The 17,606-nt window shown below is 37.5% G+C and overlaps 1 protein-coding gene across 5 annotated transcripts in view; it reads left to right on the forward strand.

Annotated features, from left to right (window-relative positions):
* Window positions 1-17,606, forward strand: part of NUBPL (NUBP iron-sulfur cluster assembly factor, mitochondrial) — a 250,736-nt gene that overhangs the window by 8,477 nt on the left and 224,653 nt on the right. For 4 of the 5 annotated variants that reach the window (XR_007518860.1, XM_049897604.1, XM_049897605.1 and 1 more), the window contains exon 3: window positions 2,417-2,451. The exons of the other annotated variant lie outside the window; for it this stretch is intronic. Coding sequence is in view for 3 of the 4 variants with exons in the window: in XM_049897604.1 (XP_049753561.1) it covers window positions 2,417-2,451 (35 nt within the window). In the remaining variant the exon portion in view is untranslated. The remainder of the gene's footprint in view (window positions 1-2,416; window positions 2,452-17,606) is intronic. 5 annotated transcript variants of the gene reach the window in all.

Genomic DNA, 17,606 nt, shown 5'->3' on the forward strand with positions numbered 1-17,606 from the left:
AATTCTTATTTGGTCTTCCTTATTCATTGTCTAGCTTTTACATGCATACAAGGTTGTGGTCCAAGACTTAATCATCAGATATTCCCAAGACATTTTCAAAAGACACCTTTTATTTCTAAAAAAATTATTCCAGGATAATAAAGTAAAAGGAGAACTTCTTCCCCCAGTGCTACTTACCACGGGTAGCTTGTATTATTAATTTGGAGCCAGGTAATTTTTTTTCGCTACAAAGAATTATCCAGGAATTTTGGCAGTTGCCAGTTGTAAAAAACACTCATTTCTACTTGTTGTCTCACATTGAATTTTTAATCATTTCAGTAGGAATGAATGATAAGTCAGGTTTTACCCAGTGTATCTCTTTACAGTTGATTTTTTTTTTTTTAAGCCTTAATGATTATTAAATTTTGTTTTAATTTTGGCATAGTTCCAACCTGAGAAGATCGTCTAAACTTTGGTTTTTTTCCCTCCCAGAAGTCAGTGACATTTTGAAATAAGCAGGTACAGGTAGAGAATTCTGTGAATGTCTTTCGACATCTTCTTGTGAGTTGACATGGTAGCCATATTCAGTACTTTCTGGGTATAGCATTTTATAGTTGTTCAACCAGCTACAAATCCAACTACGTAGTTATTAGCTCCACTTTTTCCAGTTTTGACCTAGGGAATTATGTAAGAGTTTGCCAAGTGTTTTGAGGAAATTAAGATATACTAAATACTGTTTTTGTGAGAGACTGCTAATGTATGATTCGAGAGATAGAAAATTGTTAGTGATTTGTTGTTAATAAATTCATGTTGTATCCTATACATTTTTGCTTTCTTTTCTAAGGGCTTACAGTCTATCTGTTTGATACTGTGTTTTTAAAATTTAGAGGGCTTTAGTCTTTGGTTCTTGAATCTTCCTCTCCATATCTTTTGAAAATTCCAAGTACGTTTATTTGCTTCCAGTGCTCTGAGTTCTTTTGGGTTCTTTGTGATCACTTGGACTGCTTAAAAATCAAAGGTATTTTCATGACTTTTGCAATAAATTCTTTGGGTTTTGTGTGAAGCGATTGGTTGAATCTGTGGGTTAGCACTCATTTAAAACGGATGCTATTTCACCAGTTTGTATACTGTTTTTAGGTGGAAGAGCATCTATTGCCATGTAATGTGAAAGCAATTAAATAAGAAAATATATGAGAAAGTGTAGGAAGTGTGCCACACAGTAGGTGCTTAAGTAAATGTAAACACTCTAAAAGTTTTTGTTTAGAAGTTGGATTATGTTTAACCTACCATATACCTGAAATTCAGAATTATTTTATAGTTCATAAAAACTGATCAAGTGCCATGCCATAGGCTCAGTACTTTACTTACATTATTTAATTTAATCCTCACGACAGATATTAAATAGAAATTACTGCCATTTTATAGAGGAGGAGAAACATATTTAGGAGTTAAATAGTGTGCTCAAGGTTATGCAATAGAAGGTGGAAGAGCTGGGATTTGAACTAGGTATGCCTTGAAAGGAAACCCTGGTGGCGTAGTGGTTAAGTGCTATATGGCTGCTAACCAAAGGGTCAGCAGTTTGAATCCACCAGGCACTCCTTGGAAACTCTGTGGGGCGGTTCTGCTCTGTCCTATAGGGTTGCTATGAGTCGGAATCAACTTGATGGCACTGGGTGACGGCACTGGGTATCCCTTGAAAGCTTTTGCTCGTAACTTCTATAAAAGAAACAACCCAGGCATCGTTTATAATATTCTTCTGTAAATAACTGATCCACAGCATGAGGGTCTATTTGCTTATCAGTCTTGGAAATGTATTAATTTGTGACCTTTCTTTCTTCTCAGATGTAGCATATCCCTATTGCTGGGCTAAAGATGGAAAGGGAACAGTAGCCTGGGGACTGATTTTTTCCTTCTTTTAATGTCTCTGGGATTCACATTTTACCCCCTTACTCTTTACTCTCTTCCCTCTGTAAACAGTGGTCCAGCCTTTTGTGTACATGGGTATTTGTGATTTCAACACTTGAAACTTCTGCAATATCAGCATTTATTTTGAAAGGGCAATAGGATTGTAGCCATTTTTATTTGTTAAAAGACCGATGTGGATAATTTTTCTGCAAAACATGCTTTTGAAAATAATTGAAGCTATATATTCCATTAATTTTTTTTAACTAAATGGATTATTTAAATAAAATTGTAACAAATTATAAATAAGTTATTTATAATGCTGATTTTGAGGCAGGCATCTAGTGCTTATGTTAGAATATTAACTTTTTTAATCCTTTTTACTTTCTGCATTCTCTTCATTTCCTTGTATACAAGGAAGGGACATACATTAAACATTTCTGTGCTTTGGTTAATACATTGAAAATATTAACAGGCAAAATGAATTTTAATAGAAGAAAAGTTACTAAATTTAATTATTTTTTATTTCTTACAGTGAATCTTGCACTTGCACTAGCAGCAAACGATTCGGTAGGTGAATATTAATAGACAATGTAAAGAGCGTATTGATGTTTTTAATTTAGTCTGTCGGTAGCTGTGTCATACAGCTATAGTAAGTCGCACATCTTTAAGGATCTCAAAATGCTGCCATTAATACTGCTTATATTTGATGATGATGCATTTAAATTTGATCATGTATTGTTTACTAGATATCCCACAAAACACTTTGGTTTTCTTGCATAGAGGTCATGTGCTAAACCAGTTTTCTCCAATTATGGTTTACGAAGGATTATTCCTCATTCAATTTTTAAGTGCTAGTAATTCAGATTTTGTTTAAGGTAAAATATATTCTAGAAGTAGTGTATGCTTATTGAACAAAATTCAGAATATATGTGCAATATGAAACCGAAGACTCATCTACTCCCCTTTTTCTTCTAAAGAGTTAATCATAGGCTGCTGTTTTATGTATATCCTTCTAGCTCTTCTCTGCACATAAAATTTAAAATACGCATGTTTATATGTTTGCACACATATTTCCATGATGTACCCCTTTCTTCTTAATGGTTGTTGCATTCTGTAATATGGTGGACCATAATCAACTAATTTCTCTTCTAATGAAATATTTAGTCCTATTTTTTTTTTTTCTTATTCCAAATGATGCTAGAGAGGAATTCTTATATAGTATTCTTACATACTAAGTGATGATATTTTTGTAGTGTAGATTCTTGGGAGTGGAATTATTAGGTCAGAAGGTGTACTTCTAAAAGTTTGCTTCAGTTTATATTCCACCTGTAATGTTGAGAGTGCCCCTTTCTTATCCTTTCATAATGTTTAAAATAAAAATAAACATTGAACGTAATATGTAACTCCATAAATCATCAGCTAGTTAAAAAAATTCACACTGACTTTAATTTCTCCTTCATACCTATTTTATAAAACACATTTTACAATCATTTGATATGTTTAGTTGGGGCTGTGTTTCTTATTTTCTACTGTTACTATGTAACTTCAGTTCCCAGTAGATAACTACATATGAAAAATAATGTGTGGTATTTATGCAAGTACGGTATCGATGTAAGGAGTCCAGAATCTGCCAGAACCTGGAACTAGACATGTAAACATTCAAGTTTTCTGATGTTTGGCTCTATGTTGTTTCTTAAAATTGGAAACTAGTAAACAGCATTTAAAATATTTTGGTTATGTGAATATTATTCACTTTAGAACTGAGTAGTGTTAATTGGACTCTTAGAGAAGAAAATATAATAATCATGTTTCTCTAAACTTGTACTTCTAGATTGAGAAGATTCCAATATCACAGTCAAGTTTTTCTGTTTTGATTTCTTTTCAACTCTCTTCCTCTTTGGGGAACAGACTTCCATGGATCCCATATTGTCCTTTTTCTTGAATTCCATTTTTTTGTTTTCTGGAGGACATCCTTGAATAACAGAATAACAGCCTCCCCCACCTCCAAAAAAAAAAAAAAAAAAGGTGTCCACACCCTAATTCCAGGAACCTGTGTGTTATTTTACATGGCAAAAGAGACTTTGCAGATGTGGTTAAGTTAAGGGTTTGATATGGAAAGAATTTTCTGGATTATGGCCCATTGTGGTAACAAGGGTTCTTATAAGTGATAGAGTGAGGCAGGGGCGTCAGATTCAGAGTGATTGAATATGAGGACTCAGTCTACCTCTGGTAGCTTTGAAGATAAAAAGGGTCAAGGAATGGAGACAGCCTCTAGAAGCTGGAACAGGCAAGGAAGTGGATTCTTTCCCAGAGTCTCCAGAAGGAGTGCAGTCTTGCTGACACCTTGATTTTAGCCCAGCGAAACCCATTTTGGACTTCTGTAATAATTTCTTATGGCAGCAATAGGAAACTGATAGATACAGGAAGTACATTTTCTTTGTTTTTGAATTTCCGAAGATTATGTATTTTACCTTCATAATTGAATTCCAGGTTCAAAAATTTTTCTCTGAACTTTGAAAGCAATTTTCCAGTTTCTTCTAGAATGCTAATGAAATTTCTGATGCTAGTTTGATTCATATTCCTTTGTAGTAACCTGAGTTTTAAGGTTTTCTTTATATCTTTTGTGTTTAGAAGCATTGCAAATATACATCTAGGTTTAGCTTTTAAAAAACTTTACCTCCTTGGAAATTGGCCCTGGTATGTCAAGGCTTGAGGGTTTTTCAATTTAGGGAAAATTTCTCATATTCATTGATTACATTCTCATGTGTTTATTCTCTTTCCAGAAACCATATTAGATAGATATTGACCCTTATGAGTTGAAATCGACTTGACAGCTACTTTTTTTTTTTTTTAATGGGTATGCTTGTTAATTTTTCTCTTATATTCAGCATCTCATTGTCCTTTTCTCTGTGTTTTAGAAGATGTCTTAGGCTATTTTCCAGACTGTTGTATTGGATTTTAGTTCTTATTCAGCCCTTCTGAAAGTTTTTTTTAATTTGGAAGTATTTTTAATTTTCCAAAATTATTTCTTCCTTTTCAAAAGTGTTTTACCTTTCTACTTTTAAAAAAGATAGTTGTATCATTCTCTTGGATCTCTGTGAGGATACTAATTAGAATTAAAAAAATGTGTCTTTTAATGATCTCTGTTTCCTTAGAATGGTAGTTCTGTAATGTGGCCCCTGGACCAGCAACATCAGCGTTACCTGGTGTTTTGGATTGAATTGTGTCTCCCAAAAATGTTTGTCATCATGATGAGGCCATGATTCCCAGTGTTGTGCAATTGTCCACCATTTTGTCATCTGATATAATTTTCTTATGTGTTATAAATCCTACCTCTATGATGTTAGTGAGGCAGGATTAGAGGTAGTCATGTTAATGAGGCAGGACTCAATCTACAAGATTAGGTTATGTTTTAAATCACTGTCTTTTGAGATACTGAAGAGAGAAGTGAGCAGAGAGACAGGGGGACCTCATACCACCAAGAAAGCACTGCTAGGAGCAGAACGCATCCTTTGAATTTTGGGTTTCTGTGTGGAAAAGCTCCTAGAACAGGGAATGATTGAGGACAAGGACCTTCCCCCAGAACCAACAGAGAGAGAAAGCCTTAACTTGGAGCTGGCACCCTGAATTTGGACTTTTAGCCTCCTAGACTGTGAGAGAATAAATTTCTCTTTGTTAAAGCCATCCACTTGTGGTGTTTCTCTTATAGTAGCCCTAGATAACTAAGATACCTGGGTACTCGTTAAACATACAAAGTTCAAGCTCCATCGCAGATCTACTGAATAAGAAACTGTGCTGCTGTAACACAAATACCACAAGTGAGAGGCTTTAAAGAACAGAAATTTATTTCCTCACAGTTCTGGAGGTTATAGGAAAGGAAAAGCAGTAAGACTATTTCTGGGTCATTTGTTCAGAAAGCATTTAGTATCTCTAATTGTTTTTAAACATGCTGGTGAAAGTCTCCTTTAAGAAGGTCTTCAGTATTCTGTGATCCTGGTGAAGATTGTTTTTTTCACTTTTTGATACCTGTAACAAATTTAGTACAGAAATTATGAAGAAAGGCAAGAAATTTGAGCCACACACTGTGATGAGTCTAATACAACATACTGCAGTATTTGATGATTGACTGTTTTGTCTTCTTTAATTAATTTATATATACTTAAGAAAGACTGATTTTATATAGCTTGTATACTTAATAGTATTTTTGATTAGAGAGCAGCATGTTTAACTTAAATAATTTTGAAAGGTAGTCTGCGAGAGGACTGCCTGCATGTAGGAAAGAAGAGCTACATCTGTTTCCTGTGTTTTATATGTTTTTGGCATAGTCTTGTACTCAGTATTTCCCAACTTAATATTTTAATATCTTAGGCTGGGTTCTCTAGGGTAGCAAAAGCAATGAAATATATATATACATAGATAGATATATAATAGAGATTTATATAAAGGAAATGGCTCACATGGCTGTAGAGGCTGGAAAGTCCCAAGTCTGTGGGTCAGGCTGGAGGCTTCTCATGACTCATGTAGCTACAGGGTCTGATGAACCCAAGATCGATAGGTGAGCTGGGAGGCCACAGGTACTGGAGATCATATGACCAGGAGCCAGATGCAGGATCCAGAGTGAGTAAAACGCTCTAGCTTTGCCAGAAAGTCCACATATATTAGATGCAAGCTATACCCTAAGGAAATTCCCTTTCAACTGATTGGCTGCTCATAGCAGATCTCATCATGGAGGTGATCTCATTATATCAGCTATCATCATGGAGGTGATTACGGCTATATCATAACTGCCAAACTACCGATAATCATGGCCCAGCCAAGTTGACACACAACCTTAACCATCATATTAATATCGCACTTATTTTGAGAATGCGTTTGGTTTTTGAGGGAGCTCAGGGTTCCTGCAAGCCCTTCATCTACCTGAGCTGATACAGATGGACATGGACATTTATTGAGACTTGGTGATAGGATGTATTGTTTTAAGGGGTTCAAAGCTCCAGATAAGACAGATTCTTTGCATTTCTCTAGTGATTCATTATTATGAAGTCTTAATTATTCCATGAAGTTGTTATTTTAAGAGGAATTTCTGACCTGCTTTTACTTAGACCAGTTTTGTTCAAGTCCTTGGGCTCTTTTCTACAGGTTGATACATGCCTTTGTCTCAGCATTGGAGTTGGAAAATCTGATAAGATTAGATTGTAGTCCTAGGAAAGAGGTATGAAACTATTAGTTTTACTTTAAATGTTGACTTTAGCGATCTCCCCTGTGTAAACTTCAGGGGGTATGTAAGACAGTCCTTTGGGGTATGGGAAGAAAATTTTACTTTTCTATTTGTATTAATTTTCATCTAATCCTTTTAAATTTATGTTTTTTGTATATACTTTTTAATTTGTATCATATTAATATAGTAGCTCCAATATAATTTATAAAATAATAAATATGTTAATGTATATTAAGAAGGTACGCTCAAAATTCTTTTTTCTGATAATGGGTGCATGATCATAAAAGTTTGGATTTTTTGCCTAGGCAAAAGGAATTTCAGGGCTGGACCATATGTCCAGGTCAAAAGAAGATTATTTTGAGAATTGAGGTAAAGGCCTTATAGAAATAGGGTATGGATTTTCCTTGCTTTTTTATAATTTTCTTTGGGGACATAGAGGGGTTGTATTGCAGAGCAGGATTTGCGATTATGAGTGCCATACGTCTAAATATTATATCCAGTGGTATGCTGAGCTGGCTTGTGAGAGCCAATTGTTAAGTTTTCAGGAATTTTGTGGATGAGTTGACATCATGTTCTTAGCTTAAAATAGGCCATGGGGATATTTAAACTGTAGAACTTGGCAAACACTGCATATCTTCCTCTTCACCCCATCCAAAGCCAATTGTTAAACATTTACCAGTATCCCACCACTGATCATGCGTACTGACAGTCGTATTCCTTGATTCTTTTTTTTTATATTTTCTTTTTCTTCTTAAGCACTCCTATTATGCATCTCATTTGTCTACAGTATAAATTTAATGCACAATGGGGAAGAATAGTGAGATTGGGGAGGGAAATATAAAGGCCATCAGAAGCAGTTGATTAGCTCTGTGAGGCTCCTAAATCAATTCATTTCAGTTCAACAAACATTTATTGAGCACTTACTCATTGCCAGGAACCCTGGAGATATTATTTAAAAAATAAAAATAAAAAAGGATCCTGAGATCTCACAGGGTACAGTATTGTATGTGTGTATGTGTATTTTTGGTGGTGTATAGCTGAAATTGGTTCAATAACGGTTTTTCTGGGTGTGAAAAAGTGTTAAAGAAATATTTAATAAACTTTTATTATGCTTCATAACAGATTAGGGACATTGCATACTCTTAAAGCTTTTACAATCTAATGAAGACAAAAGGAAAACAAATGGTTTAAAATGATGAGATATATCCAAGGTTAAACACAGTAAATTCTATCTAAGATGACTAGCTTTTATTTCAGAGAAAGGCAATTTTTTTTTTAAGAACATTTTCATGTACATAATTATGTTTGATTCTCACAGAAGCCTGTAATGCAGAGCGCGTAGTATTTATCACAGTTTTACAGTCTTTATTGATTCTGTCATGTCCTTGCAACTTTGTATCAGCTAGCAAATAACCCTTGTTTCTATCTCTGTGATATTTTTCCAATATGTATCTTTCTATTTCCATTATTGCCACTCTAATTAAGGCTCAAATTACTTTTTCCTTTGGCTCATTCATTCAGTCGAAACGATTATTAAGTGCCTACTCTGTCCCAAGCACTACGTTAGTTTGGAGGATACAGAATGAGACACATAGCCTTTGAGAAACTCAGACTAGCAAACTATCGCAGTGATCTTTTAACTATTTATGCTTAAATCCATCCAGCACATAATGCCAGATTACTCTTTCTAAAGCACTATTGGAATCACATTGTTCCCCTGCTCAGAGTCATAGGTGAGTGCCTTTATTGATTTCCATGATCCTGTGTGATCTGTCCCTCATCTACCTTTCTGAGTTTATCTTCGGCTATGCTTCTAAGTGGCTTCTGTGCTCTGGCCAACCTGCTGAGCCAGTCTGGGCTGAATATACTTGGTTTTTGATAGTTTACAGTCTTTCTTAATGCATTTCTGCTGGCATCTTTCTTCAGCTTTATATATCCTACCTTCCAGGCCACCATGTATGATTGTGCTGGTTATATCCTGCTTAAATGTGCTGGCCAAGGGGGTGAGTGATGACAGAAATCCAGAGTATACTCCTGTTGATGTGCACGTGTGGGCTGCTTTCTAATTCGTAAAAAGGTACAGTCTGAGCTAGCTGTGCCCTGAGGGGTAACTCAGTGAAGTGATCTCTGAATTTCCCCAAGTGGAGGTCTGTTTGCCGCTTGTGAAATCCAGTAATACTGTTTATTTGTATTCTTACTGCATCTATGCAGCATTTCTGGTAATTTTTGTGGTTATAAACATTTATTGAGCTTTATTAAATGTCAGGACTGTTACAAGTGCTTTGTATGTATTAAGTCATTTACTCCTTATGACATGATTCTTGGGCTCATGGTTCTTATCTTCATAGCAAATATGTAGGAATCCCTATTGTAGATGAGGAAGAAGAAGCACATAGAGGTAGGTTAAGTCATTTGCCCAAGATCATGTAGGAAGTAAATGGCAGAGTTGAGATATGGATTCCAGCGTAGATCCTGTACTTTTAACCTACTTGCTATTCTGCTTCTGTCCTCATTGTTGTTGTTAGTTACTATTGAGTCAGGCCTGACTCATGGTGACCCCATATAGAACAGAACAAAGTTTTGCCTGGTCCTACTCGGTCTTCGGAAACCCTGGTGGCGTAGTGGTTAAGTGCTACAGCTGCTAACCAGAAGGTCGGCAGTTCGAATTCATCAGGTGCTCCTTGGAAACTCTACGGGGCAGTTCTACTCTGTCCTATAGGGTCGCTATGAGTCGGAATCAACTCGATGGCAGTGGGTTGGTTTTTTTACTCCATCTTCATGATAGCTGAGACATGCTTGAGTCCATTGCTCCCCATCCAATTTAGGGGACTAATTTTCCAGGACTGTATTGGACAGTAGTCTGTTGTGATCTGTCTTAGGCTGGGTTTTCTAGAGAAGCAAAACCAGTAAAGCATATAAATATGAGAGAGGGAGAGAGAAAGAGACTTATATCAAGGAAACAGCTCACATGATTGTAGAGGCTGGAATGTCCCAAGTCTTTGGATCAGGAGAGAGGCTTCTCCTGATTCACACAGCCGTAGGGGCTGGCGAATCCAAGATCGGCAGGTCGGAGAGCAGGGCTCTTGCTTACAGGTTGAGAAGATTGATGAATTCCAGGATTGGCAGGCAAGACTACAAGGCTTCTCCTGATTCACGTAGCAGGAGGGGTTGGCAAACCCATGATCAGTAGGCTGGAGAGCAGGACTCTTGCTCACAGGCTGTGAAGATTGATAAATCCCAAGATCGGCAGGTAAGCTGCTAGCCCAAGTCCCAAGAACCAAAGGTTAGACAAACAGGAGGCAGCTGTAGGATCCAGAGAGGTCAAAAGCCAGAATGTTTACTTATATTTGGATGCAGGCTACATGCCCGAGGAACTCCCTTTCAACTGATTGGCTACTCACAGCAGATCCCATCATGGGGGTGATCACATATAAACTTGAGAATCATGGCTGAGCCAACTTGACATACAGCCTTAACCATTGCATGATCTGTGGGGTTTTCACTGGCTTATTTTTGGAAGTAGATTGCCTGATCTTTATTTCTAGCTTCTCTTAGTCTGGAAGCTCTGCTGAAAGCTGTCCACCATGGGTGACCTTGCTGGAATTTGAAATACTGGTGGCATAGCTTTCAGCATCATAACAACATGTAAACAATTACAGTACGACAAACTGACGGATGGATGGTGGGTTCTTAGCTAGATTATTTTAAGTAAGAACTGTATCATTTTCATCCTTGGCTGCCCTCAGCAGGTAGCACAACAACTTATGACTTAGGAGATATACAATAAATATTTGCTACATGGATGGTCGAGCCTGAGCATAGACGGGTTTCACAATATGTTAAGTGAAAAGTTTTTATTTTATTTTTTGAGGCGTGGGGTTGATATGGAGGGTTTGTTTTACCTTAGTGGCCTATGCATTATTCTTTTCCTGCTTCTTAATGGATGGTGTACCCCGTGGCTCTGCTTGACCTTCTTCTCGTTTTATACTCTTAAGCCAATATTCTCATCTTTTCCCACTGTCCTAGTTACTACCTATGTGCTCTTGACTCCAAATATATCTGCAGTCTGGATATCTCTCCTGGGTGCTAGATCTAGTTTTCTATAATAGACTTCCACTTGAGTGTTTTACAGCATTTCAAACTCAGCATGTATGTAGCCAAGCTCTTCTTTATAACTGTCTCAGTCCTAGGTCACGCTAGATTCCTTCTGTTCCCTCACTTCATTCCTTGGTTCCCTTCCACTCCCAAATCAGTTATCTGTTTTTGCTGCTTCTGCCTCTTAAAGCTTTGTAGAATCTGCCCTCTAATTTTATTCCTAATGTCAGTGCTTTATCCAAGCTCTTAATATGGATCTCCTGTGATTTCTGCCGCTATTACTCTAGCACTAGGTGATTCTGCTGTCGTATTTTCTCTGCTACGATGTTTGAGGAAAAGACTAACACTTCTTCCTATATTATTTTATAAGGGTTTATTTACTTGCTTATCTCCTCTGCAAGTCTATGAACTTTTGGGGGGCAATGATTTTGGTCTTACTCATTTTTTTTGTTTAATCTCAGTGCCTAGGCCAGTGATGGCACACAATAGGCTCTTGGTAAATATTAGCAAAGACAACAGGACATGTTAAGTGAAGAGTGGTTGTGTCTTTGAAATTGACTCGATGGCAACTAACAACAGCACCAACACCGCCCTCACCACATGCATGCATATTCACATACACACATACAGATTACTGGGTGGCACAAACAGTTAAGTGCCCCACTACTAGCCAAAAAATTAGCGGTTTGAACCCACTCAGAGGTATCTTGAAAGAAAGGCCTGGCAGTCCGCTTCCAAAAGGTCACAGCCTTGCAAACCCCATGGAGCAGTTCTATTCTGCACATGTGGGTCACCCCAGTCTGAATTTACTTGACAGCAACTAACAGCAATACATGTATATATGGATATGTCGTCTATAGTTTTTTCAATGCTAAATTATGTCTTTTTTTCCTGAGCAAATGAATTAATTAAAAGTTAAATCGGATAACGTATGTAAAGTGCTCAGCACAACGCCTGACACTCAGTAAGCGGTAAACAAATTTTTTAGTATAGGTAGTTAAATAAACCTTTTTGTAAGTAGTATTCCAAATAAACGTTGTCCTGTATCTTACTTGACTATTTTAGCAAAACTAATGCTAAGTTTTTACGTATTTTGCATTTCTAGAATGAATTATTAACTAGAATTTTTAATTGGTCTTAAAGATATAAAAGGCAGCAGTGTGAGCCTCAAAGAGTTTGTGTTTCTGTGTTCTTTTTTTTTCCCATTGATATTTAGCTCAAAAATTTTTTTTTCCAGTTGTATAAGGTCTTCGTACCTATTCTTTCCAGATACACTGCTTTTTTTCCATGAACCGTTACAACTGGTTCTTTAAACGTAACTAAGTTTATCTTAAGCCTTTGAATTTCTGTGACCATATTAGGAAAAACCAGGAAACTTTAGTTTAAGGTTTAGGTTTTACTTTTTGTAAAACGCTTTTTGAAAAGCAACGGAACATGCAATTTACCATTACTTATAATATCATGTCTAGCCTTTTGGTATCAGGCAGACCTGGGCTTGATTCTGGGTCTGCATCTTGCCAACTATATGACTTTTGCCTGTTACTGTAGACATATAGTTGCCTACCTGGTTGTTTTGAGTATTAAAGGGGTTAATGCATATAAAGCACTTCACATGGTGTCTGGCACATAGTAAATATTCAGTAAATAGGAGCTTATCCTCATTAGCTAATATTGTACTCCAGCTGCCAGCCTGGATATATTATAATCTGGAGTAGTAGTGTTAAAATGTAAATTTGGGTGAAATCATGTTTTTCAGAATTATAAATTTGGGAAAATCCTGATGTATACCACTTAGTTCTTAATATTGAGGCTCATTTTTTTCTCTAATGCCAGTGTTGTAAAGCGGTTACAGTGTTTTAAATCAACCTGTTCTTAATGTTTTTATTATAGCTTGGAAATATTTATAGCAGGTACATTTCTTACGAAAAAGTATGTTTTGTTTCAATATTAGCCATTTTGAAGGAAGAATACACTGTTAGTATCTTACGTGTAGCTATTTTAAAGCTAGAAGGGAAACTAGGGCAAGAGGTCAGATCCAGAAGGAACAATTGCAAAATCATTTTGTTCTTCAGTTCAAAGGTAGCTTCTGCTAAAAAGTGTGTTTTGTATTTGTAAGTACATAGGAATTGACAATTTTTGACATTTACTGTGGAGACTCAGAAAATGTATTTGTAATTATAGCGAAAGTCTCTACTAAAACTAAGAATTTCTTTTAAGATAATGAATGGAAATATTCATCATAGTTGATAAATTTTCCTGCAGATATTTGATAATTTTGATACATATGGATACATACACACACATACATACATGGGGAATTATCAGTTTATAACTCATTGAAAAGAATGAATAGACTTTTGATGAGTTACTTTTTTCTTGTTCTTTCATATGTAGGCTTGCTCATTTATTCATCAAGCGTGTATTGAGGGCCTGTTGTGTTTTAGGTGCTCTGCTTAGCATGGAGGATTATAAAAACGGCTTGGGAGCAGTGTCTGACCTCCTGTGACTTCACAAGGGGAAAGGAGAATCAAGATCAACAGCCTAAGGCTGATTCCTATGAGGTAGAGGTCAGACATGCCTCCTCTCTCGGCCATCTTTACCAACTCTGACACCAGCCTTCCCTCCCATAGCACTCTCTACTTCTCTTCTGGGTTACATAATTTATTGCAGTGGCCACACAGAATTCACAGCCTATATTCGCAATTATGGGATTTGTTAGGGAAGTAACAGTTACAATTCAGGCTCAAGAATGCTCAGGATACAGTTTTTCCATATGGATAACCTCTCACCAGCTGTGCTTGCAGGCACGCCTCTCCCTTGCCCTCAGTCTTTGCCAGAAGGCACTCAGCTTTCTCTGTCCATGGGCTGGGAAGCCCACTGCGCCATCTCCTCCTGCCGGGTCTCTGCCACTGGGTCTCTCCTCTTGGTCTCTCCTTCCTTGGTGATGGTGAGCTCTTCTCCTCTGCTCTGGAATTGGTTCTCTTTTAAGGCAAAACTGACTAATCCCCTTGGGTTACCCTGTCACACAGTTTCACCCAGTCACCTGAGTGGGAGTTACAAGACCATGATTAAAAAGGCCACACAAAAGTAAATCAATAAACAGCTGTATCGCAGGGATACAAAGTAGAAAAAGCCCTGACCCTCTCCTTAGCTTGGAGCCCTGATTGCCTAGTGGTTAAGAGCTTGGGTGCTAACCAAAAGGTCAGCAGTTTGAATCCCACAGCCCCTCCTTAGAAACCCTATGGGGCAGTTCTGCTCTGTTCTGTAGGATTGCTGAGTCTGAATCGACTCAACAGCAATGGGTTTTTTTGGTTTTGACCTTAGCTTAGTTAATTTACAGCCTGAGTGAACTGTTTGAGAAATTGCCATTTCCAATATAAGTCATGCTGTCTGTATGTCTTAATGATTTTTTTACTTGTTTCTAATCAGCTTCCCTTCTCATTTACCACAGATACCCTTCTAGATGCCTAGGATATCACATAGATGCATATCCTAGGCATTAAAAAAAAAAAAAAAAAGGCATTAGTGAGCTGAAATGGACTGTTATTGGCCATTTTGAATCAGACAATCATATTGTCTACTATGCCGAGAATGACAAATTGAAGTAGAATGACAGCGGATTCATTGTCAAAAAGAACATTTCAAGATTTATCCTGAAGTACAACGCTGTCAGTGATAGAATAATATCCATACACCTACAAGGAAGACCAGTTAGTAGGATTATTACTCAAATTTATGCACCAACCACTAAGGCCAAAGATGAAGAAATTGAAGATTTTTACCAACTTCTGAAGTCTGAAATTGATCAAACATGCAATCAAGATGCATTGATAATTACTGGCAACTGGAATATGAAAGTTGGAAACGAGGAAGGATCGGTAGTTGGAAAATATGGTCTTGGTGATAGAAACGACAGTGAGAGCGTGTGATAGAATTTCGCAAGACAAATGACTTCTTAATTGCAAATACCTTTTTTCAACAACATAAACAGTGACTATACACGCAAGTAAAGTTTTGCTGAAGATCATTTGAAAGTTGCAGCAGTACGTCGACAGGGAACTGCCAGAAATTCAAGCTGGATTCGAAGAGGATGTGGAACAAGGGATATCATTGCTGATGTCAGATGGATTCTAGCTAAAAGGAGAGAATACCAGAAAGATATTTAGCTGTGTTTTATTGACTGTGTAAAAACATTTGACTGTGTGGATCATAACAAATAATGAATAAAATTGGGAAGAATGGGAATTCCAGAACACTTAATTGTGCTCATGAGGAACCTGTACACAGATCAAGAGGCAGTTGTTTGAACAGAACAAGGGATACTGTGTGGTTTAAAATCAGAAAAGGTGTGCATCAGGGTTATATCCTTTCACCATACTTATGCAATCTGTATGCTGAGCAAATAATCCAAGAAGCTGGACTATACGAAGAAGAATGGGGCATCAGAATTGGAGGAAGATTCATTAACAACCTGTGTTGTGCAAATAACACAACCTTGCTTGCTGAAAGCAAAGACAACTTGAAGCACTTACTGATGATGATCAAAGACCAGAGCCTTTAGTATGGGTTACACTTCAAAAAAAAAACCAAACTCACACCTGGACCGATAAGCAATGTCATAATAAATGGAGGAGATACTGAAATTGTTAAGGATTTCATTTTACCTGTATCCACAATGAATGCCCACCGAAGCGGCAGACAAGAAATCAAATAAGGTATTGCATTGGGTAAACCTGCTGCAAAAGACCTCTTTAAAGTGTTAAAAAGCAAAGATGTCACTTTGAGGACTAAGGCATGCCTCACCTAAGCCATGGTGTTTTCAGTCACCTCACATGCATGTGAAAGCTGGGCAATGAATAAGGAAGATTGAAGAAGAATCGATGACTTTGAATTATGGTGTTGGCAAGGAATATTAAATATACCATGGATTGCCAGAAGAATGAACCAGTGTGTCTTGGAAGAAGTACAGCCAGATACTCATTAGAAGCAAGAATGGGAGACTTCATTCGCATACTTTGGACATGTTATCAGGAGGGATCAATCCCTGGCGAAGGACATTGTGTTTGGTGAAGTAGAGGGTCAGCGAAAAAGAGGAAGACCCTCAACCAGATGAACTGACACAGTGGCTGCAATAATGGGCTCAAGCGTAACAACCATTATGATGATGTCTCAGGACTGGGTAGTTCTGTTGTACATAGGGTCACTATGAATTGGAACCAACTTGACGGCACCTAACAACAAGACAACAAATCTTTCTCACTGTCCTCAAGCCTTCTATTTCCCTCCAGTTCCTTCAGTCATGGCAGATGATCTTGACTCCTATTCCACATGAAAAATAGGCTTTTCATGGGTAACTTCTTTAATGTCCACTCCCTCTCTCAAGGGCATCTCTTAGTCATCATTACTTTCTTTCCCTCCTGCCTCAGAGAAAGTAATGCTTCATTCCTCTGTCTGGACTTTGGCCCTTTATTTCCTGCCTGTTCTAGGAATTTGCGTGATTAATTGCTTTCTGTTATCTTCAGCTTCTCTTTACTAATTCCTCCTCCTCGGTTATGAATCTATTCATCTTACTACAAATAAAGACAAAGATATAAATATGTATTTATTGGATGAATGAACAAATCAGTATATCTTTTTTTAACCCTTGCTTTGCCTCAAGCTTCTGCTTTCCCTTTTATCTTTCCAATACAACCAGACTTAAGAGAGTAGCCTATACTGGCTGTGTTAATTTACCCAGTTCTCATTCATTCTTTTTCATGGGTTGAATTGTGTCCCCCAAAAATATGTGTCAACTTGGCTAGGCCGTGTATCCCAGTATTGTGTGATTGTCTACCATTTTGTCATCTGATGTGATTTTCCTATGTGTTGTAAATCCTACCTCTGTGATGTTAATGAGGCAGGATTAGAGGCAGTAACGTTAATGAGGTAGGATTCAATCTGTAAGATTAAGTTATGTCTTTCGTCAATCTCTTCTGAGATGTAAAAGAGAAAAGCAGAGAGACAGGGAGACCTCACACCACCAAGAAACAAGAAATAAGAGCTGGGAGAATAGCTCGTCCTTTGGACCATTGTGCCGAGAAGCTCATCGACTAGGGAAGATTGATGACAAGGACCTTCCCCTAGAGCCAGCACAGACAGAATGTCTTCCCTGAGAGCACCCTGAATTCAGACTTCTAGCTTCCTAAACTGAGAGAATGATGTGAGTAGGTGAGGACCCTGCTTAAAAGGCAAAGTGGTGTCAAACGTCACGAACCTGCCTCTCCACCAGATAGCTGGAACAGTTGAAGTTAGACTTCAGGTATATATGCTGTTCTACTGTGCTAATGAGATCATGCTGTTGGAATGGGCCCACACAAGTCTATGCAGGGCTGAAAGGCATTCAGAGTCTGTGGACCCCTTGTGCCTGTGC

This window comes from Elephas maximus, chromosome 10 (assembly GCF_024166365.1).
Source record: "Elephas maximus indicus isolate mEleMax1 chromosome 10, mEleMax1 primary haplotype, whole genome shotgun sequence".
NCBI lineage: Eukaryota > Metazoa > Chordata > Mammalia > Proboscidea > Elephantidae > Elephas > Elephas maximus.